Source organism: Eriocheir sinensis, chromosome 56 (assembly GCF_024679095.1).
Source record: "Eriocheir sinensis breed Jianghai 21 chromosome 56, ASM2467909v1, whole genome shotgun sequence".
Taxonomy (NCBI): Eukaryota; Metazoa; Arthropoda; class Malacostraca; order Decapoda; family Varunidae; genus Eriocheir; species Eriocheir sinensis.
In genome coordinates, this window is record NC_066564.1 from 115,289 (window position 1) to 142,500 (window position 27,212).

General features: G+C 42.7%; 1 protein-coding gene across 1 annotated transcript; it reads right to left on the reverse strand.

Annotated features, from left to right (window-relative positions):
• Window positions 1–947: 947 nt before the first annotated feature.
• LOC126984135 (cleavage stimulation factor subunit 1-like) lies at window positions 948–25,947 on the reverse strand. The gene is made up of 8 exons (XM_050837515.1): window positions 25,921–25,947; window positions 19,268–19,316; window positions 17,707–17,833; window positions 16,989–17,137; window positions 13,809–13,902; window positions 12,312–12,428; window positions 9,051–11,873; window positions 948–1,875 (listed from the first exon to the last, which is right to left on the reverse strand). Exons 1-7 carry the CDS (start codon window positions 25,938–25,940, stop codon window positions 11,764–11,766), a joined length of 666 nt encoding a protein of 221 aa, XP_050693472.1. The 5' UTR covers window positions 25,941–25,947; the 3' UTR covers window positions 948–1,875; window positions 9,051–11,763.
• Between the last annotated feature and the right edge of the window lie 1,265 nt (window positions 25,948–27,212).

Here is a 27,212-nt window from a genome sequence, read left to right on the forward strand (position 1 = left end):
TTAAATGAAAACCTTGCAAATATATAGGTACAGAAGACTGAGAATATGTTTGAAGGGAGGAGGAGGAGGAGGAGGAAGAGGAGGAAGGGAATAAGAAGAATAGGAAGGGATAGGATGAGAAGAAAAGGAAGTGAAAGGAAGAGAAGAAAAGGAAGGGAAAGGAAGAGAAGAAAAGGAAGGGAAAGGAAGAGAAGAAAAGGAAGGGAAAGGAAGAGAAGAAAAGGAAGGGAAAGGAAGAGAAGAAAAGGAAGGGAAAGGAAGAGAAGAAAAGGAAAAGGAAGAGAAGAAAAGGAAGGAAAGGAAGAAGAAAAGGAAAGGAAGAAGAAAAGGAAGGAAGGAAGAAGGAAGAAAGGAAGGAAGGAAGGAAAGGAAGAAAAGGAAGGAAAGGAAGAAAAGAAAAGGAAGGGAAAGAAGAAGAAAAGGAAGGGAAAGGAGAAGAAAAGGAAGGGAAAGGAAGAGAAGAAAAAGAAGGGAAAGGAAGAGAAAAGGAAGGGAAAGGAGAAGAAAAGGAAGGGAAAGATAGAGAAGGAAGAAAATAACAAAATAAGGGTAGAAAGAAAGAGGAGGAATGTAGAGAATGGAAGAAAAGAAGGGAGAGGAAAATACTAAGAGAAGGAGGAACAAGGGAAGAGAAGGAAGCCAAGCCACAAGAGGAAAGATATTACAAATGAAAACCTTGCAATATATTAGTAAAGAAAACCTTGGTAACAGTTAATCAAATACCTGGTTGATAAAAGTGAAAACCTTGTTAGTATATAAGAAAACCTACCTAGTTGACAGAACAGTAATGGCACATAGTAAATATAGTACCCAGTTCATAAAATAATAGTACCTAGTTGACATAATAGTACTGGAAACCTTCGCTTTCTATCATACACCCATGCAGCAGGTAAAATCACATACACACCTTTCGTAGAGCTGCCCTGCCGCCAATACTCCATCCCGGGTCACTTGCACAGGCGCCGTAACCAGGTCAGTTCAGTGCAGTGTAGTTCGGAGGGAGTGCCTTTGCAGCGGACCCTCTAAATGGTCTTCTTGTGCCTGGCTGAATTTTAAGCGATTCTTCCAAAAGTCTTGAGTATATTTAATTTCCTCCCTTCTGTTTGTTTCCAGTTCTGTTCGGAGGGTTGCCTTTGCCCCTCTAAATGGTCTTCTTGTGCTTGGTTGTGCTGCCTTCTCTTCTCTGATTTTTAAGCGATTCTTCTAAAAGTCTTGAGTATATTTAATTTCCTCCCTTCTGTTTGTTTCCAGTTCTGTTCGGAGGGTTGCCTTTGCCCCTCTAAATGGTCTTCTTGTGCTTGGTTGTGCTGCCTTCTCTTCTCTGATTTTTAAGCGATTCTTCTAAAATTCTTGAGTATATTTAATATCCTCCCTTCTGATAAAGTTTACAGTTCAGTTCAGTGCAGTTCGGAGCCTCCACTTCTTGATTTTCTTGTGCCTGGTTGAGTGCTGCCGTCTCTTCTCAGATTTTAAGCGATTCTTCCAAAATTCTTGCATATATTTAATTTCCTTCCTTCTGTTTATGCATGTTTCAAGTTTCTTGATTAAAGCTGCAATATGGTAGTAGTAGTAGTAGTAGTAGTAGTAGTAGTAGTAGTAGTAGCAGTAGTAGTAGTAGTCTGTGTAAAAGGGAGGGGTCCAGTAACCTGTGTATTGTAAAAGAGGTCAGTTTTCTTTTCTTCTTCTTCCCCATTCTTCTGATCAGGTCTTTCTTGACTTCACAGTCTTATTGCTTCTTTACATAACAATAGTTCTAAAATGTCCACCTTGTTTTCTTGGTATGGCTGTGCTAGTATTGTGTGCAGTAGCATGTTGTGGTAGGTATTGGGTGCTGTAACCTTCTGTTTCTGCCCCTTACATGTTGTGTCAGGGCAACTGTGGAAGAAGGAGAATAAGAGTTATAGGCTGGTATTACAAGACACTTTGCCATATCACATCAGCTATTTCTAAAGGACAAAGAGGGGATCCATCAGGTTCTCTAGGTTCCTGGTACAGAAGAAGGGTCAGACTACCACCAGGGTCATAAAACTATCCCTGGAAATGCCCACAACTCCTACAAAAGCCTTGGCAAATATGTGTGTTCAGATTGGGAACATCTAGTGCCAAACCTCGGCCTCTTCTTGTGAAACAAACAGACACTGAAGCTAAGAAAACTTTATTCAAAAACATCAAAAATTTGCATGCCAGCCCTTTGTATAAATCAGTGAGGGTTACCCATGACCTTACTAAGAGAGAGAGAGATCACGAGGCAGCCTTATGGAATGAGGCAAAAAACCTGTACACTGCAGGGAAAGGGAAACATATAGTGGTTGGGCCACCATGGCACAGAAGGATTGTGAAAGTAAGGGGATACCAAAATCCAGCGGAGACCGAGAACTCAGCCTCCTCAAACACGGCCTAAATAAACTACCAAAGGACAATAGTACTCTAAGTTCAGTAGACATTAAGGATATTCTCATTATGTTTAGTAACGAAGATATTTTTAGTTTAGATAAGAGGCTTGAATTAAAATGCAGACTGGGGAAAATGGAGAGAACACCTCAGGTAATAGCCCTCCAAGAAGTTAAACCAAAACACTACAGGTATGACAGAACTACTGCCGAATACTCTCTGGAAGGATATGATATCATTGAACAAAATTTACACAATGAAATAGGGAGGGGCTTAATTATATATATCAAGAAGGGCATGAAATATAATACAGTTGAATTGAAGGTCAATTATAATGAATACTGTGGCATTGAAATGGTATGCTGTGGTGCAAAATTATTGATTATGTCTGTCTATAGAAGTCCAAACAGTGACATGGACAATAACAATAGTTTGCTCCAGCTGATGAAGGAAGGAAGTGATAGCAGGGTGCAATATAAAGTATTAATAGGGGACTTTAATCTTCCTCAAGTCAAATGGAACAACTACACCACAGAAACTGGAGCAACAGAATTTAGCACACTGTTTGTTGAAAAGGTACGTGATTGTTTTTTCACCCAACATGTTGAGGACGTAACACGGATAAGAGGAGGCAACACAGGCAATACACTTGATTTGATATTCAGCAATGATGACTCAATAGTAGATGATATTGTGTTAGATACACCGCTTGGAAAAAGTGACCATGCTTGCATTACTTTTGCTGTAGCCACACACGAACTAGAGGACAGAAGTAAGAGACAAGTGTACATGTACGAGAAGGCAGACTATCAACTTATGAAAAATCGTCTCAATATAGATTGGGAAGAGTTTTTGTCACAGGAAATAACCATCGATTACAAATGGAAGAAATTTATTAACAAATTGCAGGAGGTTGTGGAAGAGTGTGTACCTAAGAAACATATTGGAGATATAGAAAAGATGAGGAAAAGAACAAACGAGTCATTGCCAATGAGTGACAAGCTGTGGTCAAAAATAAAGAGAAAACAACGGTTATGGGAAATGCTAAAGAAAAAAAGACAGGAAAACAACACAACTATGGCAGTGGATATTGAGAAGGAGTACAGAAGAATAAACAATCAGGTTAGACACCAAACAAGAAATGCTGTGAAACTCAAAGAAAGAGAAATAGCGAAGAATATTAAAGAGAACCCCAAAATCTTCTGGAAATATGTGATGTCCAAGACAAGAACCAAATCACGGATTGGAGACTTATATAAGGATGAGGAGAAAATTGAAAAAGCAACAAGTGATACAGAAAAGGCAGATATATTATCTGAACAGTTTGCTGGGGTTTTATTAATGAACCTGATGGAAACTTACCAGTAGCTGACATCAAAGAGGCCCCAAGATTTGATAATGTGGAAATAACACAGGATAAAATAAGGAAGGTAATAGAAAACCTTAAAAGAAACAAGTCACCTGGACCTGACGGGATACACCCTAGGATCATAAAGGAATTGAAGGAGACACTGCTGGAGCCTTTGAGGATACTATACAGCAGTTCATTGCAGGATGGTGTGGTACCAGAAGAGAAGACTGGAGCTCACATCACAGCCATTTTTAAAAGGGGAATAAATGTGATCCAGGCAACTATAGGCCGGTCAGCCTTACTAGTATATTCTGCAAGATGATGGAGTCACTTTTGAGAGAGGAAATTATTGCACACATGAAAATGAACAATCTCTTTAGTAATAAGCAATTTGGCTTCATCTCGGCAGATCGACGGTGCTGCAACTTATCAAAGTGCTTGACGCATGGACTGAGGCTCTTGACGAGGGGCTGGCTGTGGATGTGGTTTACCTGGATTTCATGAAGGCCTTTGACAGAGTCCCACATAAGAGATTAATGAAGAAAGTCTCCAGCTATAGAGTGGAAGGCAAGGTGCTCAGATGGATTCATAGTTTTTTGACTGGTCGGAAGCAGAGGGTCCTGGTCAATGGCGAGGCATCAGCATGGAAGGACGTGACAAGTGGAGTGCCACAGGGCTCGGTGCTGGGTCCTTTGCTATTTGTAATGTTTATAAATGACCTGCCGGATTCAGTCAAACATGACAGCCAAGTGTTCCTGTATGCAGACGACACTAAGATTTTTAGAAAGATAAAGGAAAGGGAAGATTGTGACAAGCTGCAAGAGGACCTAGATGAGCTCAAAGGATGGACAGAAAAATGGCTCATGAATTTTCACCTAGACAAAAGTAAACACATGAGGATTGGGCAATCAGAAATTGAGGACAAAGTTTATAGTCCGAGAGCTAGCTACGGGTGATTTTACCCCAACGAGCCCAGAAGATATAATGCTCTAACTTGGTTAAGTTTATCACCGACAATTGAAAAAGGTTTGTCAGCTGCTTCAACTGGGTGGGTGTTGCCCAGGGGGTGCCAAAATACCCCTTTTTGAGGTTGATTTTACTTTTCAAACTATACACTTCAAACTTTGTATATAAAACTATGTATTTATTCTTAATAATATGGCGATTTAAGGGGGATGAAGGGGTCAGCTGCCCTTAAAAAGACCCTAAAAGTGTTGGATTTTACCCCAAAAGCTACACGAATCATATTCACTCAGTATAATGATAAAATGCAGTAGATATGAATCTACTAATAACTGACACTATTTCTCGGTGGTAAAAGGGGGTCAGCTGCCTCCAAATTTAGTCTGATTTTGGCCCTTGGGGTATAAATGTCTTACCCCAAGAGCTACACGTACCAAAATGCAGTAGCACAGAGTTAATCTGTCCAAATTGATAATGAGACTAAAACTGACAACATTATCAGGTGGTAAGATGTGGTCAGCTGACCTCCAAATTTTGCCCATTTTGACCCCGTGAGGTAAAAACCACATCTTACCACCTGATAATGTTGTCAGTTTTAGTCTCATTATCAATTTGGACAGATTAACTCTGTGCTACTGCATTTTGGTACGTGTAGCTCTTGGGGTAAGACATTTACCCCAAGGGCCAAAATCAGACTAAATTTGGAGGGCAGCTGACCCCCTTTTACCACCGAGAAATAGTGTCAGTTATTAGTAGATTCATATCTACTGCATTTTATCATTATACTGAGTGAATATGATTCGTGTAGCTTTTGGGGTAAAATCCAACACTTTTAGGGTCTTTTAAGGGCAGCTGACCCCTTCATCCCCTTAAATATTCTGTGAGTTATATCGCCATATTATTAAGAATAAATACATAGTTTATATACAAAGTTTGAAGTGTATAGTTTGAAAAGTAAAATCAACCTCAAAAAGTATTTCACCTGAGTTGAAGCAGCTGACAAACCTTTTTCAATTGTCAGTGATAAACTTAACAAGTTAGAGCATTATATCTTCTGGGCTCGTTGGGGTAAAATCACCCGTAGCTAGCTCTCGGACTATAATAATATGTACAGTAAAATCAATAAGACCAGGGTAGAAAAGGACATAGGTGTGGTCATTGATAACAAGCTCATGTTCTCAGACCACCTGGCCGAAAAAATTAACAAGGCGAATAAGATTGTGGGGCTGATAAGAACTTTTATTCACCTTGACCCTGCAGTATTCAAGACACTCTACACTGCATTGGTAAGACCCCATTTAGAATATGCCAACCAGGTATGGAGTCCACACCTGGTGAAGGATGCTGAGGCTGTGGAGAACGTGCAGCGAAGAGCAACGAAGCTGGTGCCTTGCCTGAAAGACCTGCCATATGGAGAGAGACTGAGACAGCTTGAGTTGCCCACACTGGCATATAGAAGATCCCGGGGAGACCAAATTGAAACTTTTAAAATTGTAACCAGGAAATATGATATAGATTGTACAGAGGGACTTTTTGATTTAAGGGAAGATAGCACCACACGGGGAAACTCTAAGAAAATCTTTAAACCAAGAGCTAGGCTGAATGTTCGGAAGTTTTCATTCCCCAACCGGGTGGTTAATACCTGGAACAGTTTGCCAGAGTGGGTAGTGAACGCTGACTCAGTAGAGAGTTTTGAGGCAAAACTCGATAAATTTTGGAAAAATCAAGAACAAAATTTTCATATAGAGCACAAATAGTCACCACGCGCAGCCCACACAGTGTTCAGGCTGCTGAACTGGAGCCACAGGCCACTTAAGGCCTCTTCCAGGGAATCTTCTGTGAGTATCTGTGAGTGTTCTTGGGCGGGGAAATGTCTTGTAATGCGACCCATAGACACGGTCCCATCACGCAGATGGCTTGCCAGGTAACACAATACGTAACACTGTCCCTGAACACACGTCACATGCCTTCCCCGCCCGTCACAATGCGTAGACGTAACACAGTACCATACAGCACCGTGACGAAGCTATATAGTGTGGCAGGTTACGAAATGATAACGTAACACTAGTCTAGGATATGAAATCACTGTTTCTGGCACTGCGTAACACCTTCAACCCGTCACACGCCTCCCTGACCGTCACCTTGATGCGTAGACGTAACACAGTACCATATATCACCGTGACGAAGCTATATAGTGTGGCAGGTAACGAAATAACGTAAAACTAGTCTAGGGTACCCAATCACTGTCTGGCAATGCGTAACACCTTCAACCCGTCACACGCCTCCCTGACCGTCACCTTAATGCGTAGACGTAACACAGTACCATACATCACCGTGACGAAGCTGTATAGTGTTGCAGGTAACGATATAATAACGTAACACTAGTCTGGGGTACCCAAACAGTCATTGGCAATGCGTAACACTTGCAACCCGTCACACGCCTCCCTGACCGTCACCTCAAGACGTATACGTAACACAGCCCACAGGAGCACAGTAACACAGCTGTAGAGTTAGTCACGCATGCAAATAACAACGTGTAAGTCTCTCACCTCAAAATATATATTAACCACGGCGCTGCCACGACTGCCCGGCGGTCACCTCAACACTAGACGCCACACAGCCCTATTACGCACTTATATCATTGACCCAGCAATAATATAACGACTCATAGCACTGTCTCACCTCAAATTACACTCCACAAGTCCCTGGCAAGCTCGTGGAGGCAAGATATAGTGGGAGCCAGCGGGGCCATGGTGTGGGGTTGACTGGTGGCCATGGCTGTGTGGACGCGAAGACTCCCAGCCAATCAGCGCACAGGAAGCTCCGGGCAGCCAATCAGAGCACAGAATAGGGACGGTGCCCTCTCCCGCCAAAGCCAAAGATATATTATAGTTATTTCCAAGCCTGTTTTAAGCCTTACAATGTTACTATGGCTTTCCGGGAGGTTAGAATTAGTCTTTGCACAGTTTAATTATGGTTTTCTTGGAGCTTTGAAGGTTTAGAGGCGTGAGTGTGAAGGAGCGAGAAACTGTCGGGTCCGTACACACATATATAGTTATTTCCAAGCCTGTTTTAAGCCTTACAATGTTACTATGGCTTTCCGGGAGGTTAGAATTAGTCTTTGCACACTTTAATTATGGTTTCCTTGGAGCTTTGAAGGTTTAGAGGCGTGAGTGTGAAGGAGCGAGAAACTGTCGGGTCCGTACACACATATATAGTTATTTCCAAGCCTGTTTTAAGCCTTACAACGTTACTATGGGTTTCCGGGATGTTAGTTTTAGTCTTTGCACACTTTTATTATGGTTTTCTACGAGTCTTGAAGGTTAAGAGGCGTGTGTGTGAGGGTGCGAGAAATTGGCGGCAAAGATTCTTATGAGGGAAGCCGTCCTTTGCACCGCGACCAAGCCTGTTTAAGCCTTACACTCTTACTGTGGCTTTCCAAGAGGTTACTTTTAGTCTTTGCACACTTTAATTATGGTTTTCTACGAGTCTTGAAGGTTAAGAGGCGTGTGTGTGAGGGAGCGAGATTTTGGCGCCAAAGTTGCAATGAGGGGGAAGCTGCTGACCTGGTGCCGCGACCAATCACAGAGCAGGAAAAAAAGGCGGGGAGCTCACAGCCAATCAGCGCACAGCAAGGCCCCCAGGACAGCCAATCAGAGCAGAGAATAGGGACGCCCCCCATTTCCCGCTCAAAATCACTCAAGAAAGCCACACACAGATATATTATAGCCATTTTCAAGCATTTTTAGAGGCTTAAACTTAATTATGGCTTTCCTGGAGACTAGTTTTGATATTTTCACACTTTAATTATGGCTTTCCGGGAGCTCTGAAGGTGAATTAACGTGTCTAAGAGGGAGAAAGCGGTGGGCGTCTTCATACCTCGTCGAATTATTAATAAAACCAAAACTTACCGGCGTGGAAATATAATATGGATAAAATTAAATTAAAACTTACCTGAAACTTGCTTGGTCCGTATAGTAATAAGGGAAATATGAGTAACGAAGCCAGTCAGAATTAGTTTGTCTTACAGGAATATAAAATCACACTAAAAACCATAAATTACTGATAAAATGTAACAGATATGGATAATTAATGTGATAAAGAAGATAATATTCAAGGGATAAGTGATAAGGGAAATAAATAAGTTAACCAGAATCTCGATAAAGCATAAAAAAAACACTGCAAACCATAAATGACTTCGAAAATATGAAATAAATTAATAAAAAGAAACTATCACTGGAATATATAAGTTTACCCTCGCAACACACACTCGCTCACACACACACACTTCAACCTTATAACGTGACCGCCTCGCCCCCTTTCTGCCCCCCAGCTATTATCTTACCTTAATTAAGTAGTGCTATTGCCGAATAACCGGGCTGCGGCGTTATAATCGTGAATATTTGGCGCCATCGTGAGGAGCGTCTTGCCGTGCGTCTGCTCGGAATGGAGGTCGGCCCGGGAATGGCGCCAAGGCTCGCTTCCCCGCCAAGCTTAGTATCTCAAACACGCTTATTAATGGTCTTACGCAGGGACGAACTATGAATTAATGACTATAAAAATACAATAATAGAGCTCATTACCGTAAAGCTGAAGGACATTTTAAATACACGAATATTCCAGGAAAGAACCGACGCGCTGACCCCGCCAAATTTACCATAGTGCCTCCCCCAAGCGTATTAATGATCTTACGCAGGGACGAACTATGAATTAATGACTATAAAAACACAATAATATAGCTCATAACCGTAAAGCTGAAGGACATTTTAAATACACGAATATTCCAGGAAAGAACCGACGCGCTGACCCCGCCAAATTTACCATAGTGCCTCCCCCAAGCGTATTAATGGTCTTACGCACGGACGAACTATGAATTAATGACTATAAAAATACAATAATAGAGCTCATTACCGTAAAGCTGAAGGACATTTTAAATACACGAATATTTCAGAGAAGAACCAACGCGCTGACCCCGCCAAATTTACCATAGTGCCTCCCCCAAGCGTATTAATGATCTTACGCACGGACGAACTATGAATTAATGACTATAAAAACACAATAATATAGCTCATAACCGTAAAGCTGAAGGACATTTTAAATACACGAATATTCCAGGAAAGAACCGACGCGCTGACCCCGCCAAATTTACCATAGTGCCTCCCCCAAGTGTATTAATGATCTTACGCAGGGACGAACTATGTATTAATGACTATAAAAACACAATAATATAGCTCATAATCGTAAAGCTGAAGGACATTTTAAATACACGAATATTCCAGGAAAGAACCGACGGTCTGACCCCGCCAAATTTACCATAGTGCCTCCCCCAAGCGTATTAATGATCTTACGCAGGGACGAACTATGTATTAATGACTATAAAAACACAATAATATAGCTCATTACCGTAAAGCTGAAGGACATTTTAAATACACGAATATTCCAGGAAAGAACCGACGCGCTGACCCCGCCAAATTTACCATAGTGCCTCCCCCAAGCGTATTAATGATCTTACGCACGGACGAACTATAAATTAATGACTATAAAAATACAATAATATAGCTCATAACCGTAAAGCTAAAGGACATTTAAAATACACGAATATTCTAAAGAACCACCCACCGAGTTGACCTTTTTGAGGCTAAATGAAACCTCAATTTTGGCTTTTTGTCAAGCGTTTGGCCTAAATCAATTCACTTTGGCCAAAAATACCTGATCGGGCACAATTTTGCCTTTTTTCATAATCTCTGGGTCGGCATTCTTGAAAAACGCCTCCGATTCTCACATCAGTTATGTCTACAGGACAAAAAACGATGTCAAATGCGCCTAATAAGTGTTTTTTCACGTTTATGTCAGAAATAAAATAAAACTACACTAGGAAAGGCCCATGACCCCTATGTAGGCCTTGTAAAACGTATGTGGGGAAAAGAGTTCTCGTCAAGGTGTTGAAATTGTCATTGTTACTTTGCACACCCCTAATGATCAAATTTTCTTTGCAAATTCATATATTCACTCAGGTGATTTCCATGTTCAACATCTCCCTGACCGTATTTTGGAAGAACAGACTGTACTCATGGGTGATTTCAATGCTAGATGTAAAGAACTTGGTAGCCATCAGACCTCAAAATGGTATTAGATGGGAGGCGCTTTTTGATTCTACTGATGCAATTATGTTTACTGGTGATAGTGTTTAGACTCATGTGCATGGTGGTAATTGCATGTGTACCTCCTCAGGAATATTATCAGTATTTACATTCTAATTTCTTTTAACTAACCTCAACATGTTTTATTTTTGTACAATGGAGATTTTTATTTTTTGCAACTAGCCTATATAGTCAGGGCTTTGTCTGCAAGCCCAGCCATTCCCCTTTGTTGTATTTTACAACAATAAATATTTCAATTCAATTCAATTCAATGTTACTCTTCGTTTTGGAGCCTTCTGATTAATGTAGAATCATTTAAGTTTAAGGACAGACCACCTAGTCTGGACCATGGGGTCTGTGTGGTCTGATTTTCTATGTAAATCTCTCTCTCTCTCTCTCTCTCTCACACACACACACACACACACACACACACACACTCTCTCTCTCTCTCTCTTTTTAAACATGGGGGAACTAATATATTTTGACTTATTCCTGTGGAGGATATGGCTCTCTCATCCTTACCTGTATCTTTTATCTTGACTTCTTACTTAATTTTCTAAGACGGACTTAATAATATATCTAGTAGGAATTAAAGAAAGAATTGAAGTTCTCACACCTCCAGATACTTAATCATAGCTCATAACATTCTCTCTCTTCTTATTATTATTATTTTTCACTAGACAAGCATAAGAAAGATTGAGTATCTAATGCTGTCAAAATACAGATTGATAATCATTCTTCACTTTGACAATCATTCCTATTTTTAATTCTGCTTACTTTTCCAAGGTACCTTTATTCTTGGCATGAGTACTAATTACAAGGTGCGTACAAACTGAAACACCCAACTGTATTGTTATAAAACAAAAATTGGATAAAAGGCCCTTCCCTTGACCCTCAGCAAAGTCTTGTTGAAGGGTTTCAGTGGACATTCCTGCGGTACCAGAACCTTGCCCGGTAGTCATCTGAGCAGGTGATGAAGGCCGGCGAGCAGGGTGAGTGGACCATGTGTCGCACAGGGCCATTGTGACCTGGGGAGAGGGTAAGACAGTGAGACAATGGACTATGAGACCCCTCAAGACCTAACCCTACCTTGTACACCTTAGCTGCTGATATATTCCATCATCGGGGAACTAACTGGAGATATTCTACTAAAACTGATTTTAGTGTTATCCAACTTCCTGAAATTCAATTCAATGAGCATGCTCTTTAAAATTACCCTTGGCCTGCTTCCTAACTTTGAAAAGAAGAGGCCTCTGCACAACATTCCTCCACCATTATGGCAACTTATGCAATATTACAACTAATCTTACACACTCAAAAGCTTAAATAAAGGTATAATGGCCCATGGCAAGAACACTTACATAGGAAGAAGGATGATGTTAAGCTTATCAACCCTGAGTGCCCAGGTGAAAGTGAGACCCGTCCCCGTCAGCTCCCTACCTGACCCTCAAACACCCATGACTCACCGAGGGACAGCAGGTTGCGAGCGTCCCAGGCACAGAGGGAGGTGGTGGCCTCGTCCGGGAACATGACAAAGTCTTCGGTGTGGTTGAACATGGCGTGTGCGCTGTGCTCCTGCCGGCCTGAGGAACAAGGGGTAAGAAAAAATGGCTTCTTGCATGCAAAACTTTATCTTATCTTAAAATCAATCCCACAAAGTTATATGTTTAGTTGGGCAATACATTTACCATTCTAGAAAAGAATGCATGTGAAAGTCAATCCCCTAAACTTGAGCCTAAGATGGTTATTCAATATTTATGTGGATGGTGTTATTAGAGAAATGGAGGGCAGAGTTGGAGAAGTTGGAGTAAGAATGTTTGATGAGGGAAGGAAGTGGGTACTGAATTTGATACTGTTTGCTGATGACACGGTGCTCATTGCAGAAAATTAAAGTGACCTACAAAATTTAGTCAGTGTTTTTGATAGTGTCTGTAACAGGAGAAAGCTGAAAGTAAATGTCAACAAAAGTAAAGTGATGGTTTGTGAGCGAAGTAGAAGTGAGGTTGTAGATTTTGTATGCCCATATAGAGTGGGAATTGAATGTGAAAAAGAATGCAAAATAATTTTGAATGGTGAAGAAATGGAGGAGATCAATGAGTTTAAGTACCTTGGATCAGTTATGTGTAAGCATGGTGGTACAGAGGGAGAGAAAAGAGAAAGGGCATTGCAAGGAAGAAGGGTGATAGGGTCTTCGGGACGAATCATGAATGTGAGCATGTAGGTAAAGAGGGATTTGAGAAATACAATAATAGTACCAACCCTCACATATGCAAGTGAAACGTGGGCCTGGAATGAAAGTCTGAGGTCTAGAGTGCAGGCAGTGGAAATGAGTCATTTGAGGAGTGCTTGTGGTGTGAGTAGAATGGATGGAATGAGTAATGAAAGTGTACAAGTCTTTTGGAATGTGTCACAGGAGTGAAGGGAAGAAGTGTGGAGTGGTGGAAGAAGTGAAGGACAGACTTTAAGTGGTTTGGCCACATGGAGCGAATGGAGGAGAGTAAGATGACCAGAAGGGTGTATGTGAGTGAGATAGAGGGAGGGAATGCGAGAGGATGACCTCCAGTGAAATGGAGGGATAGGGTGCAAGAGTATGTTAGGGAGAGGAGGGAAAGATCTTTGAGAAACTTTGAGCAGGCAAGGAGGGAGTGTCTGGATAGAGAAAGTTGGAAGCTCTTCTGCCGTGGCCATCCCCTGGTGGGAGCTCCTAGAAGCAGGTGTCGATGAAATGATGATGATGAAGAATTGGACTTTTATTATGTGGTATGCAAACTGTGTTGAACAAGGTGTTGCTGCATCAAAAAAATGATTGACTATGGCATGGGCTGTGCTCCTGGTGGGTGCTAACTGGGGGACCACCAAGTTTGTGGTCCCCCGAGGAGCAAAATATCTGGTGGAGGCAAACAGAGGGTTTACTGAAGGTTGGCCTGGACTAGATAAGCAGGTGGTTGGTGGTCCACACTCACCCACTGAGCCGGCACCAGTGTAGGCAATGAGGCATCGGCCTGTTGACAGCTCCCACAACTTGACAATGCTGTCCAGACCCGACGACAGGATGTACTGGGAAAAAGGGATGACTATCAGTATTTTTCTTATTAATTTTTCATTATTCATGGCATTTCTACAAATAGGCAGTGAAACCAAGGGCTTGACAAAGAAACTAATCTGCAAAATGTCATTCCCACAAAGACAAGTCCAGCACCCTCACCAAAAGAAATGATTTAAACATGAGGTATCTTGATCATTCATTCATGAAAGCCTTGAAGTCACTGGAAGAAAACTAGTGACCATAACTGAACCACTGAAAACTTTAAAACAACGGTAAACTTGATCACTATGAAGTCCAGCCCCAAGGATAATAAGTATTGTTAGGGTGACAGTAGGCATCAGTGTATCTATGCCCATTACCAGGGAGCTGAAAGGTTTCTAAGGAAATAGTAGAAAGATTACCGCAGCACTTCAGCCAAATGGGAAGAACATCAAAGACTCACAATGCACTTGCCTCAGAGTCAACAGTTACTGTCAAAATCATCAGTCTACCTTACTCCAAACTCTTAACATGGCAGCAGCCCCTCTATGCAATGCAAGTCTTCTCTTCTCCCTCACCAGTTCGTCTCCCACTCCCGTCTTTGCCTTCCTCAGCCTCCATTCCCCTTCTGCAGCATGCGACTTGGCAAGCAAGAAGAGGCTACTGAGCCATAAGTTCAAAGTAGGGTGTCCACAACTTAACAAACTAAACCAAATGCTGAGTCACTAGGAGGCTGATATATTACCTCCACAGTCCTGTATCATCATCATCATCTGTTTAATGTCAGGTTTTTCCATAATCTCTCATGAAGTTAGACGGTCAACATACACTTCCAACTATTACTATCCATTGCCTCAGCCTCTCCAGTGCCTAATGCTGCCAAATGTTCTCAAACACACTGCCTCCATGTCTTCCTTGGCCTGCCTGGTGGGCCATGACCTGACACTCACCCCAGTGCCTTACCATCCTCCCTCCTTTTCATGTGCCCAAATTGCCTCCATCTCCTTACTCTCAGCACAACACTCAACTCCTCCAATCCACATCTTGCCACCTCCTCACTGGACATCCCATCTGTCCACAAGATCTCAGCCATATGCCTCAACATTTGTGTACACTCCTGCACACACCAACAGTACCACTCTCCTTCCCAGCACCTCGCAGCACAACAGCCCTCACCTTGCCATTCCGAGAGTAGAGCACGGAGCAGACCTCAGCCCCGTCGTGGCACTTGGTGAAGGTTTGCACACAGCGGCCCGACACCCCATCCCAGATTTTGATGTCCCCGTCCTTGGAGGCGTCCAGAGTAGCGCACGCTGGTGAGGGGCCCAGCATGGTGCTCCCGGGGGTAGGGACACACGTAGCACTGGCACGTGTTGATGTCGTAAAACCTCACCACTGGCCCCTCGGTGGTGACAGCCAAGAAGTCTCCACTGGGGTGGATGGACATACTGGTCACCTGTTCTGCGTCCTGCGGTGGAGAGGACTGTGATGGATGGGTGGATGGGTGAATGATTGATGTTAAACTAGATGGATGTACGAATGAATGAGTGAATGGAAAATTTACTGATTGGATAGATGTCTCTTTGAATGGATGGATGTATGAAAACAAGGAAGAATGGAAAAATGTATGAATGAATGGGTGGATGGATATGTGGAAAGGTGGAAGGATGAATGAATAGGTACATGGATGGATATATGAATGGGTGAATGGATGAATGGGAAATTTATTGAATGGATGAATGGATGTAAAAATAGGAAAGATGGAAGAAAAATCCTGCAGTGGACTGAAGTGCCTAATAATGATGATGATGATGATGAAGAGGAGGAGGAGGAGGAGAAGGAGGAGGAGGAGGAGGCCATGAGAGGCTGAAATGTTTCCCATGTAGTTTTTATAAAGAAATCTGTTGATAACACACAAAATCTTACCGTTAAGAGTCTTGCAGGCCTTCTTGGCGGATGTCTTACTAAAGTCAAACATTTTGATATTGGTGTCCCAGCTGCCAGATATCAGGATTTGCTCCCTCAGGTGGAACTCTAGGCAAGTGATCTCATCCAGGTGGTCATACAGCGTGCGGATGACTGGGTGACCAACCACAGCATCTGGATGGAGCTCCACTGCATCAGGGTCACGTTCAAGATCTGAAAGAATGAAAGGAGAGGGTAAAACCGTTACTGTTATGCTTGTTATCATTATTATTACTAACTATGCCTAGGGAGATCACAGTCCAGGGGAATTAGAGTAAGTGCAATTTCTACATAGTGTTGTTGTGGCTGACTTTAGAAGGGGATCTTTTTATAAGTAGCAGAGATGGACTAAGTGAAGATAATCCATGCAAAAATGCTGCTCCTGAAGAAAACAGAGAAATATCAATAAAAAAAGAAACAGAGTGGCATAGCAATTAACAACAGAAAGAATAAAAGTTAGCATCAAGACACCTCAAGAACTAGATTTGATAGTCTCATTTTGGCATCTTTCTTCAGGAGCAGCAGTTTCATATGTGTTATTATAGTTCACTTAGTCCACCCCCTTTGCTTATGAGACAGATCCCCTTCTAAAAAGTCGGCTCCATTAACGCACTGTAAAGATAACACTTGCTGTAATTCCTCTGGACTTGGCATTTCCTAGGCATAATAATAACTACTCCATCCCTGGCCAAGAGATGTCACAGCATTAACCAGAGCAGGAGGGAGACAAGTGGTGGAGACTGTTGGGAAAGGCAGTGGATTAGTAATGACTGACGGAGATGATAAAGTGTTGACATACCTTACATGTCTTACTAGGGGTTGAATTTATGCCTCAGCTGAACCTACTAGCTTTGACGGGATTGACTTTTTATATATATATATACTGGTCGGTATTTTGAGACTCTTTCACTATTCACACCAACTATTTCTAAAGGTCAAAGAGGGGATCAATCGAGATCTAATGAGTGTTTCTTTAGGTTCAAAAGAAGAAGGGTCAAACAACCACCAGGGTCATAAAACTACTTCTGGAAATGCCCAAAACTCCTATGAAAGCCTTGTCAAATATGTGAACTTTGGCGACGAAATGTTTAGTAATATGGCGCATTATATGAAGTGGTGTGTTTGAAATGACTACTCAAACTCAGCACACTACCTTTATAGAGGCGTCCACACTCCCCGTGGCCACTAAACTCCCGTCCATGGAGAAGGCTGCGGCACGACACTTGTCCTTGTGGGAGGTGACATGGGCGGTCTCATACATGGCTGGCTCGGGGGCGCTGGTCTGGGGTTCCGTTTCGTACTCCAAGTGATGAAAAAAAAAGAAAAGAGGGAAGAAAATATAAAATCAATCAACTACACAATTCAGGAACAAAATATATGTAAGAAAATGTCTTTCACCAGCTCAAGGAAATGGGCAGTGGCCTTAATACACTCTCAGGCCCTTGCTCAATGCCATGGACAGGGGGCAGAGGGAAGCTCAGAGGCCAGGTGATGCTGATAACAGATGTGCAGACTGAGTTTGTATTTTTTGGATCACTGTTTCAGGGTGTCAGTCCTACAATGTCAAAGGATTGGCCTCGACTGTATTGTACCTAGTATGATGTTTAGATACCATTATAGTGCACAGACTTATTTATTAGAGCTAATCTAATCTATGTTCAATTAGTATAAGTGCTTGCATAATGGAGTAGTTTAGAGTGATATATCATACATATGCATAAGCCTCAATAAAATGTATCCTTTCAAACATTTATTTTACATGAAGAAACTCAAACACACATTCTCTCTCTCTCTCTCTCTGCTATGTTATCTTGCAGTATTTGGCTCCCTAATGCATCAGTGCTAGACTTGATAATCACAAGCCACTATACCATGTTCGTGCTGCAGTCCAATGGTGATTATGTTCATGAGCCGGTCTGAAGGGGAGACGGCCGTGGCTTCTTGGTCCACAATGACGGCCAGCTCCTGTGCGAAGTTCTGATGGCCATCGTAGAACAGCTGGCTGCGGCAAACAGGGGATGTAAATATAATAATATCAATACTGCCTTTGGCACTAAAAAAAATATATTCTGAAAACAGAGACTGAGGAAATACATTTGCCACCAGAAGAAACTAAAGACAAAAAACTTGTGAAAAGACTAAAAGAAAAGAATAAAACCAAGCATAATCAGCTTCCCGTTCATCCTCGTTTCTCTTGGAGCAGGGAGTTTGTTTTGCATCTCTGCGGTGAATTTGAACTCCAGTTTGTGTGTTTTGTGAGTGTGAGGCAAGTAGTTAGTGGTAGCTGTGGTGACCAGGCCACAGACAAGCAAAAAGTATCCCAAACTGTCTCCAAGCTGGCTCAGGAGTGGCCTGAAGACCCTTGGGCAGTATTACTAAACATTTTGTTGTCCAAATTCACCTATTTGACAAGGCTTATGTAGGAGTTTTGGGAATTTCCCACAGTAGCTTTATGACCCTGGTGGCAGTTTGACCCTTCTTCTGTACCATGAACCTAAAGAAACACTCATTAGAACCCGACTGACCCAATCTTTGACCTTTAGAAATAGCTGATGTGGGAAGCCAAAGTGGGAAGCAAGTCACTCCAGCCCTGGTCACTCCGGCCTGCCCCACGTTCGACCCAAGCCACTCCATCCCCCTTGGGTGCGTGCGCGGGTATGAGCGGGAGTTTGTATGGATGTTTTTTATTCATTCTTAGCAGGTGTCACCTGCGATAGGGTCACAGCCTACGCAGCTTGAGCTAATTTTTTTCAATTATCGTAAATTACCTGTGTTTCTCTGAGACTTGCAACAACTACACTTAATAAAAATGTAGCTGATCATTCTCATTGTTTTATTTATTGGTAAACGAGAGAAAATATAAATTCATTTTTATCAACAATAGTCACTTATTGTATTGAAGTGTAATTGTTATAAGCCCCAGAGAAACACTGGTAATTTACGATAATTGAAAGAATGGCTCAAGCTGCGTGGGACCTGTGACCATATACCCGCTAGTCTGTTAGTGCAGGCAACGCACACATTCCTCTCTATATCCCTGCTGTGCAAAGAAGCCAAGAACGTACATATTCAGGTGCGACTGGTCAAGGACAGCAAGCTGTCATGCTATCAGTGATGGAAATATCGTTCTATGCAAGGTGCAAGGTTGGAAAAAGTACGACCAACATAGGATTACAACTGACCAATTGCTGAAAGCTTGCTCCAGACTGAGCGGACCAACCACCTAATTTATTTAGTTTGCTGTTTAGTTTGCTTTTAGTTTGAGTGCTTTATCTGTATTTTCAATACTCTACATTATTATTATTATTGTTTTAGGTTTTATCATGTGATTTTGTTGTTGATTTAAAACAGTAAAGTAAGAACATAGAATGACATATTTCCTCTACTCCATAAGCTTCTATATATTGATCTGCCTTTATGTATAGAACTCACATCCTCCTCTTCTTCTTCCTCCTTCTTCTCCTCCTCTGCACTGCTTGGCCTGTAAGAAGACATGGGATTGTCAGATGCTTCCAACTCTAACATTAACAACTTGCAAAGCCTAAAAAAAGAGATCAATTTGGTTCTAAAATATATTAGTTCCCCCATGTCTATAGAGAGAGAGAGAGAGAGAGAGAGAGAGAGAGAGAGAGAGAGAGAGAGAGAGAGAGAGAGAGAGAGAGAGAGAGAGAGAGAGAGAGAGAGAGAGAGAGAGAGAGAGAGAGAGAGAGAGAGAGAGAGAGAGAGAGAGAGAGAGAGAGAGAGAGAGAGAGAGAGAGAGAGAGAGAGAGAGAGAGAGAGAGAGAGAGAGAGAGAGAGAGAGAGAGAGAGAGAGAGAGAGAGAGAGAGAGAGAGAGAGAGAGAGAGAGAGAGAGAGAGAGAGAGAGAGAGAGAGAGAGAGAGAGAGAGAGAGAGAGAGAGAGAGAGAGAGAGAGAGTGTGTGTGTGTGTGTGGCACTCCGGACTCATCTCCAAACTCCAGAGCGTGGGTGTTAGTGGCAGGCTCCTCCATCTCCTTCACGACTACCTCGAGGACAGATCGCTCAGTGTAATGGTGAACGGTCACACCTCAGGGGAGTATCCTATAAATGCTGGCGTCCCACAGGGTAGTGTCCTTGGACCACTTTTGTGGAATGTGTATTTCAATGATCTTCTCCACCTCATACCTGAAGCAAACACCTACGCGGATGACTGTACCCTCACATTCCCTTGCGACGGTACAGATCACTGTGCACCCGTCGCCCTTATCAACCAGGTTTTACAGACCGTCTCATCGTGGGGACATCGTTGGCAGGTTGACCTGGCACACGACAAGACACAGGTCATGCTGGTCTCAAGGCGACGCTGCCCCCCAGCCATCCCCACTCCCCCCATAATCCTACAAGGGAAGGTGCTGCCCTTGCAACAGTCTATCACTGTCCTCGGTGTGGAGGCAAACAACAGCCTGTCCTTCACCAGCCACGTCAGGAAGACTGCATCCAAGGCAGCAGGATGGCTGAACTGTGTCAGGCGTGTCTCCCACCTCCTTGATGCGAAGGGAGTGTCGAACCTTTATGCTGCCCAGGTTCGCTCCCTCATGGAATACGCCCCCCTGACATGGTCATCCTGCCCTCAATCATACCTGGGTCTTCTCGACAAGGTACAAAACCGCGCCCAACGGCTCATCTCTCAAAGGGCCGCCCCAAACCAGCAGCAACCCACTCCACTACATCCTCTTCAGCAGAGGCGAGACGTGGCTGGCCTGTGTACCATCTACAAGGTACACATGCAGGCTGCTCCGCACCTCGCAACTCTCCGGCAAAAGTGGGCAACACCACACCCCCACGCCACCAGGGTCGCTCTGTCGAGGGAACACCAGCTCACCGTGCCCTTCGCCAGAACGGAGACTTTCCTCCGCTCATTCGTGCCCCGATATACTAGACTCTGGAACTGCCTGACAAGACACACTCACATTCACACATCCACTACACTCCACACTTTTAAAAAAGAAGTGAACACCTGGCTATTGTCTAATGTACACCACTAACTTTATCACTGTACTGTACATTATCTTGTAACACAACTACAGATAATTATTCGGAACCTTACCGGTAACCTTTAGTTGTCATGTACCACCTTATGTAATCATGCTTAGTAAATAAAAGAGAGAGAGAGAGAGAGAGAGAGAGAGAGAGAGAGAGAGAGAGAGAGAGAGAGAGAGAGAGAGAGAGAGAGAGAGAGAGAGAGAGAGAGAGAGAGAGAGAGAGAGAGAGATAGAGAGAGAGAGAGAGAGAGAGAGAGAGAGAGAGAGAGAGAGAGAGAGAGAGAGAGAGAGAGAGAGAGAGAGAGAGAGAGAGAGAGAGAGAGAGAGAGAGAGAGAGAGAGAGAGAGAGAGAGAGAGAGAGAGAGAGAGAGAGAGAGAGAGAGAGAGAGAGAGAGAGAGAGAGAGAGAGAGAGAGAGAGAGAGAGAGAGAGAGAGAGAGAGAGAGAGAGAGAGAGAGAGAGAGAGAGAGAGAGAGAGAGAGAGAGAGAGAGAGAGAGAGAGAGAGAGAGAGAGAGAGAGAGAGAGAGAGAGAGAGAGAGAGAGAGAGAGAGAGAGAGAGAGAGAGAGAGAGAGAGAGAGAGAGAGAGAGAGAGAGAGAGAGAGAGAGAGAGAGAGAGAGAGAGAGAGAGAGAGAGAGAGAGAGAGAGAGAGAGAGAGAGAGAGAGAGAGAGAGAGAGAGAGAGAGAGAGAGAGAGAGAGAGAGAGAGAGAGAGAGAGAGAGAGAGAGAGAGAGAGAGAGAGAGAGAGAGAGAGAGAGAGAGAGAGAGAGAGAGAGAGAGAGAGAGAGAGAGAGAGAGAGAGAGAGAGAGAGAGAGAGAGGAGGATAGGAGTCCACCCAACATAGTGAGGGAGAAGGTGTGGTACAGAGGAAGGACATCAGACTATTTAGCAACATGCCAAACCAAATCTTACATGCAGGTCTTACAGTATACATATAGCAAGATTCATGCAGGCAAATCAACATACTACAGGAAGAGGAAGAGGAAGAGAGGAGGAGGAGGAAGAGGAAGAGGAAGAGAGATAAGGAAGAGGAGGAGGGAAAAGAGCTGGAAAGTTTGGTTAAGTGGGCAGTGCAACATCTGTGGTCATGTGCCGGAGAGAGACAGGAGGGGAAGGAATTATAGGAGAAGGGAACAGTTGGAAAGTTTGGTTTAGTGGGCGCAACATCTGTGGTCATATGCTGGAGAGAGAGAGAAGGGGAAGGAATTATAGGAGAAGGGAACAGTTGGAAAGTTTTGTTTAGTCGGCGCAACATCTGTGGTCACATGCCAGAGAGAGACAGGAGGGGAAGGAATTATAGGAGAAGGGAACAGACCCCAGGAGACGGGACACGACATCTGTGGTCATATGCCGGAGAGAGACAGAAGGGGAAGGAACTATAGGAGAAGGGAACAGACCCCAGGAGACAGGACACAACATCTGTGGTCATATGCCGGAGAGAGACAGAAGGGGAAGGAATTATAGGAGAAGGGAACAGACCCCAGGAGACGGGACACAACATCTGTGGTCATATGCCGGAGAGAGACAGAAGGGGAAGGAATTATAAGAGAAGGGAACAGACCCCAGGAGACGGGACACAACATCTGTGGTCATATGCCGGAGAGAGACAGAAGGGGAAGGAATTATAAGAGAAGGGAACAGACCCCAGGAGACAGGACACAACATCTGTGGTCATATGCCGGAGAGAGACAGAAGGGGAAGGAATTATAAGAGAAGGACACAGACCCCAGGAGACAGGACACAACATCTGTGGTCATATGCCGGAGAGAGACAGAAGGGGAAGGAACTATAGGAGAAGGGAACAGACCCCAGGAGACGGGACACAACATCTGTGGTCATATGCCGGAGAGAGACAGAAGGGGAAGGAATTATAGAAGGGAACAGACCCCAGGAGACGGGACACAACATCTGTGGTCATATGCCGGAGAGAGACAGAAGGGGAAGGAATTATAGAAGGGAACAGACCCCAGGAGACGGGACACAACATCTGTGGTCATATGCCGGAGAGGGACAGAAGGGGAAGGAATTATAGAAGGGAACAGACCCCAGGAGACGGGACACAACATCTGTGGTCATATGCCGAGAGAGACAGAGGGGAAGGAATTATAGAAGAAGGAACAGACCCCAGGAGACACAACATTTGTGGTCATATGCCAGAGAGAGACAGATGGGGAAGGAATTATAAGAGAAGGGAACAGACCCCAGGAGACGGGACACAACATCTGTGGTCATATGCCGGAGAGGGACAGGAGGGGAAGGAATCATAGGAGAAGGGAACAGACCCCAGGAGACGGGACACAACATCTGTGGTCATATGCCGGAGAGAGACAGAAGGGGAAGGAACTACAGGAGAAGGGAACAGACCCCAGGAGACGGGACACAACATCTGTGGTCATATGCCGGAGAGGGACAGGAGGGGAAGGAATCATAGGAGAAGGGAACAGACCCCAGGAGACGGGACACAACATCTGTGGTCATATGCCGGAGAGAGACAGAAGGGGAAGGAACTATAGGAGAAGGGAACAGACCCCAGGAGACGGGACACAACTCCGATTAATACCTAGTACCCATTCACTGCTGGGTGGACAGGGGCGTAGGGTATCGGAAAAGCCGTCCAAATTTTTCCACTCTGCCTGGGAATCGAACCCGGGCTCTCTCAGGAGGAGGAAGGAAGGGAGAGGAGGAGGAAGAGGAAGAGAGATAAGGAAGAGGAGGAGGGGAAAGAGATTAAACAGGAAAGAAGGAAGAAAAAATGAAAGGCATACAATTTACAAGCACAAGCAAGCCCTTATCTATGGCCATATTACAAGCTCTCTGGCTAAATAAATACTGCTGGAACTGACCTCAAGGGAATGGACAAGGAAGGGAGTTTAAAGATACCCTAAACTTAACCTAACATAACCTATCAAAACCCCAAACAGTTATTATAGGTCTTGACTCAGAAAATTCATATATGCTTCCTTAGTAATGAGACTTTCTATACAACTAAGTGAGGTCATTCTTTGTTGATTTATACTGTAAAGTGCTGGCTATCATGTGTTTGAAGATACCCTAAACTTAACCTAACATAACTTATCAAAACCCCAAACAGTTACTATAGGTCTTGACTCAGAAAATTCATATATGCTTCCTTAGTAATGAGACTTTCTATACAACTAAGTGAGGTCATTCTTTGTTGATTTATACTGTAAAGTGCTGGCTATCATGTGTTTGAAGATACCCTAAACTTAACCTAACATAACCTATCAAAACCCCAAACAGTTACTATAGGTCTTGACTCAGAAATTCATATATGCTTCCTTACTAATGAGACTTTCTATACAATTAAGTGAGGTCATTCTTTGTTGATTTATACTGTAAAGTGCTGGCTATCATGTGTTTGAAGATACCCTAAACTTAACCTAACATAACCTATCAAAACCCCAAACAGTTACTATAGGTCTTGACTCAGAAAATTCATATATGCTTCCTAAGTAATGAGACTTTCTATACAACTAAGTGAGGTCATTCTTTATTGATTTATACTGTAAAGTGCTGGCTATCATGTGTTTGAAGATACCCTAAACTTAACCTAACATAACCTATCAAAACCCCAAACAGTTACTATAGGTCTTGACTCAGAAAATTCATATATGCTTCCTTAGTAATGAGACTTTCTATACAACTAAGTGAGGTCATTCTTTATTGATTTATACTGTAAAGTGCTGGCTATCATGTGTTTGAAGATACCCTAAACTTAACCTAACCTAACCTATCAAAACCCCCTATTACTAAACCAAAGCTTGCCTATATCTCTCCTAAATCTATACTTTTTTTTAATTTAAATCCATTACTGCGAGTTCTATCCTGCTGTTGGCTAATTCTCAGTACTTTACTTATATCGCCTTTGTTGTAACCCTTGACCCAATTGAATACTTCTATCAGATCTCCCCGCAAGAAGAGTTCCATGATAACACAGTTGCCTCCATAATACTTTTTTAAATGCAGAAGAAACACTTTAAATTTAAATGACAAGAAGATTTATAGGAGACACAGTGCGGTGTGATGGCTGTGAAACTGACAAGGAAAATCTTCATCACTTTTTACTGTATTGTGAAAACCTAAAAGAAATAACACAGAAATATAAGACATCTGATCACCCTTAGAAAGAAAATTGGCTGGGATAACTCCTCTTCAGTGACACCATTGGTAAAAACTTATTGAAAAAAGCTCTGAGTGAACTTTGGAAAACAAGGAACAAGAATAGAAAACAAAAAAAGCAGGGGGGCCGTTGCAAAGGCTGACCCCAAGAACATCAACAGGGGGAGATGAAGAGAAAGAGAAACGGATTCATTCTTCCCCTTTTCACTGTCTTCTACTTAACTACAGTCCACTTTAGCCACTTGGAAGGGTGAATTGATCTTCTAGCTAACTTTTCGAAGGCACAGTAGGCGTCTAGAGGCTCTAGAATAGGAGAAAATAGGGAATATACAAGAACATTTTTTGAGAGCCATCAGTCAAGACCACCTCAAACTCAAAATGGCGTCTTCTTATATATAGACTTTTACGGTGGTTTACGTAGTTACAGTCCACTTGAGCCACTTGGAAGGGTGAATTAATCTTCTAGATAACTTTTCGTGGGCACAGTAGGCGTGTAGAGACCCTAGAATAGGAGAAAATAGGGAATATACAAGAATCTTTTTTGAGGGCCATTACTCAGACCACCTCAAACTCAAAATGGCTCCTTCTTATATATCCATTTTTACGGTGTTTTACGTAGTTACATTCCACTTGAGCCACTTGGAAGGGTGAATTAATCTTCTAGCTAACTTTTCGTGGGCACAGTAGGCGTCTAGAGACCCTAGAATAGGAGAAAATAGGGAATATACAAGAATATTTTTTTGAGCCATTACTCAGACCACCTCAAACTCAAAATGGCTCCTTCTTATATATCAATTTTGACGGTGTTTGACGTGACTACATTCCACTTGAGCCACTTGGAAGGGTGAATTAATCTTCTAGCTAACTTTACGTAGGCACAGTAGGCGTCTAGAGTCCTTAGAATAGGAGAAAATAAGAAAAATAAGAGAGCACTTTTTTCCTACCTCGACCAGTGCCCCGCCATGTTGTCTGTGGACAGTTACCTAAACGCCTATTTCTCACCCCTTTTTTTTCAGACGTCTTCAAACGCCTAATAAACGTTCAAACATTACAAAGAAAATAATTAGAGACGAAAAATAGTCATTAGAAGCCTCTAGACGTGTTAATTATTAGGTAAACGTACATAGAGTTAGCCCTTGGGGTCGTATGCCAGCGAGGGAATTACATTATTTAGCCCCATAATTATTTTTTTAGACCTATTGTAAGGCCTGTATGGGGGTAATTATATATGGGGATAGTTATTGAACCTTCTGTGAGGCCCACTAGCTTGTAAATATACGTAAATAGCTAGAATTTAATGTCTTATTGAATATTTTTGGTCTTGAAATAGGTGAGCATCGCCCTGCGCATGTGTTTACGTTAAGTAATTATGTCTTTTTAATGTCCCTATGACCCCCAGATAGGTTATAATGGAAGATATTTATTAGTTATTACTTATTAGACGCTTTTAGGGGGCTGAGGGAGCTTCTGAGGCCTAAACAAGGTGAATTTTGAGTCTTTGGGGTACAATTTTCCGTTATGGCTGGGACAAGTGAGCGAAGTTAAGTGAATATATACTTTGATAACTATAAAACTCGGCCCGTAATGACTAATTCCTACATACCAAAATATGTAAAAATAGACGCTCTTTAAAATGAGACTAAGCACAATACTGTAGCTATCGTAACAATGGCGTAAAAAATCAAAACCCTGAGGCAACTTGACGATAGCTAGCACAAATTATCGCTCAAAAACGCCTGCAAGAGGAGGAAGAGGAAGACCAAAATTCCACAAGAGGAAGAAGAAGTCGAAATAAGTCCCCAAGAGGAAGAAGAAGAAGTCGAAATAAGTCCGCAAGAGGAGGAGGAAGAGTGCGAATTTGGCCGCATTCTGGGAGGCAAAACGATTCCAATAGGCCCAGGTGCAAATAGATAGATAGATAGATAGATAGATAGATAGATAGATAGATACTTTATTCGTCAAATTGTGATACATTAAATTTTGTATACAAAATGAAATTCATTTTGGCTTAAGAGCTCCCTAGTAGTTATTTGTACATTAAAAATAAATAAAATCAATGAAGCAAAAAAAGCATTTAAAAACATTACTAAAAACGTTACTTGGGCTATTCATATAAAAATTGTATACATGCAGTAATAAGTTATTTCTACCTTTATCACAAACTATCATATACAGTTATCATGACTACTTACACCTAAAAGTTATAGAGAGAGAGAGAGAGAGAGAGAGAGAGAGA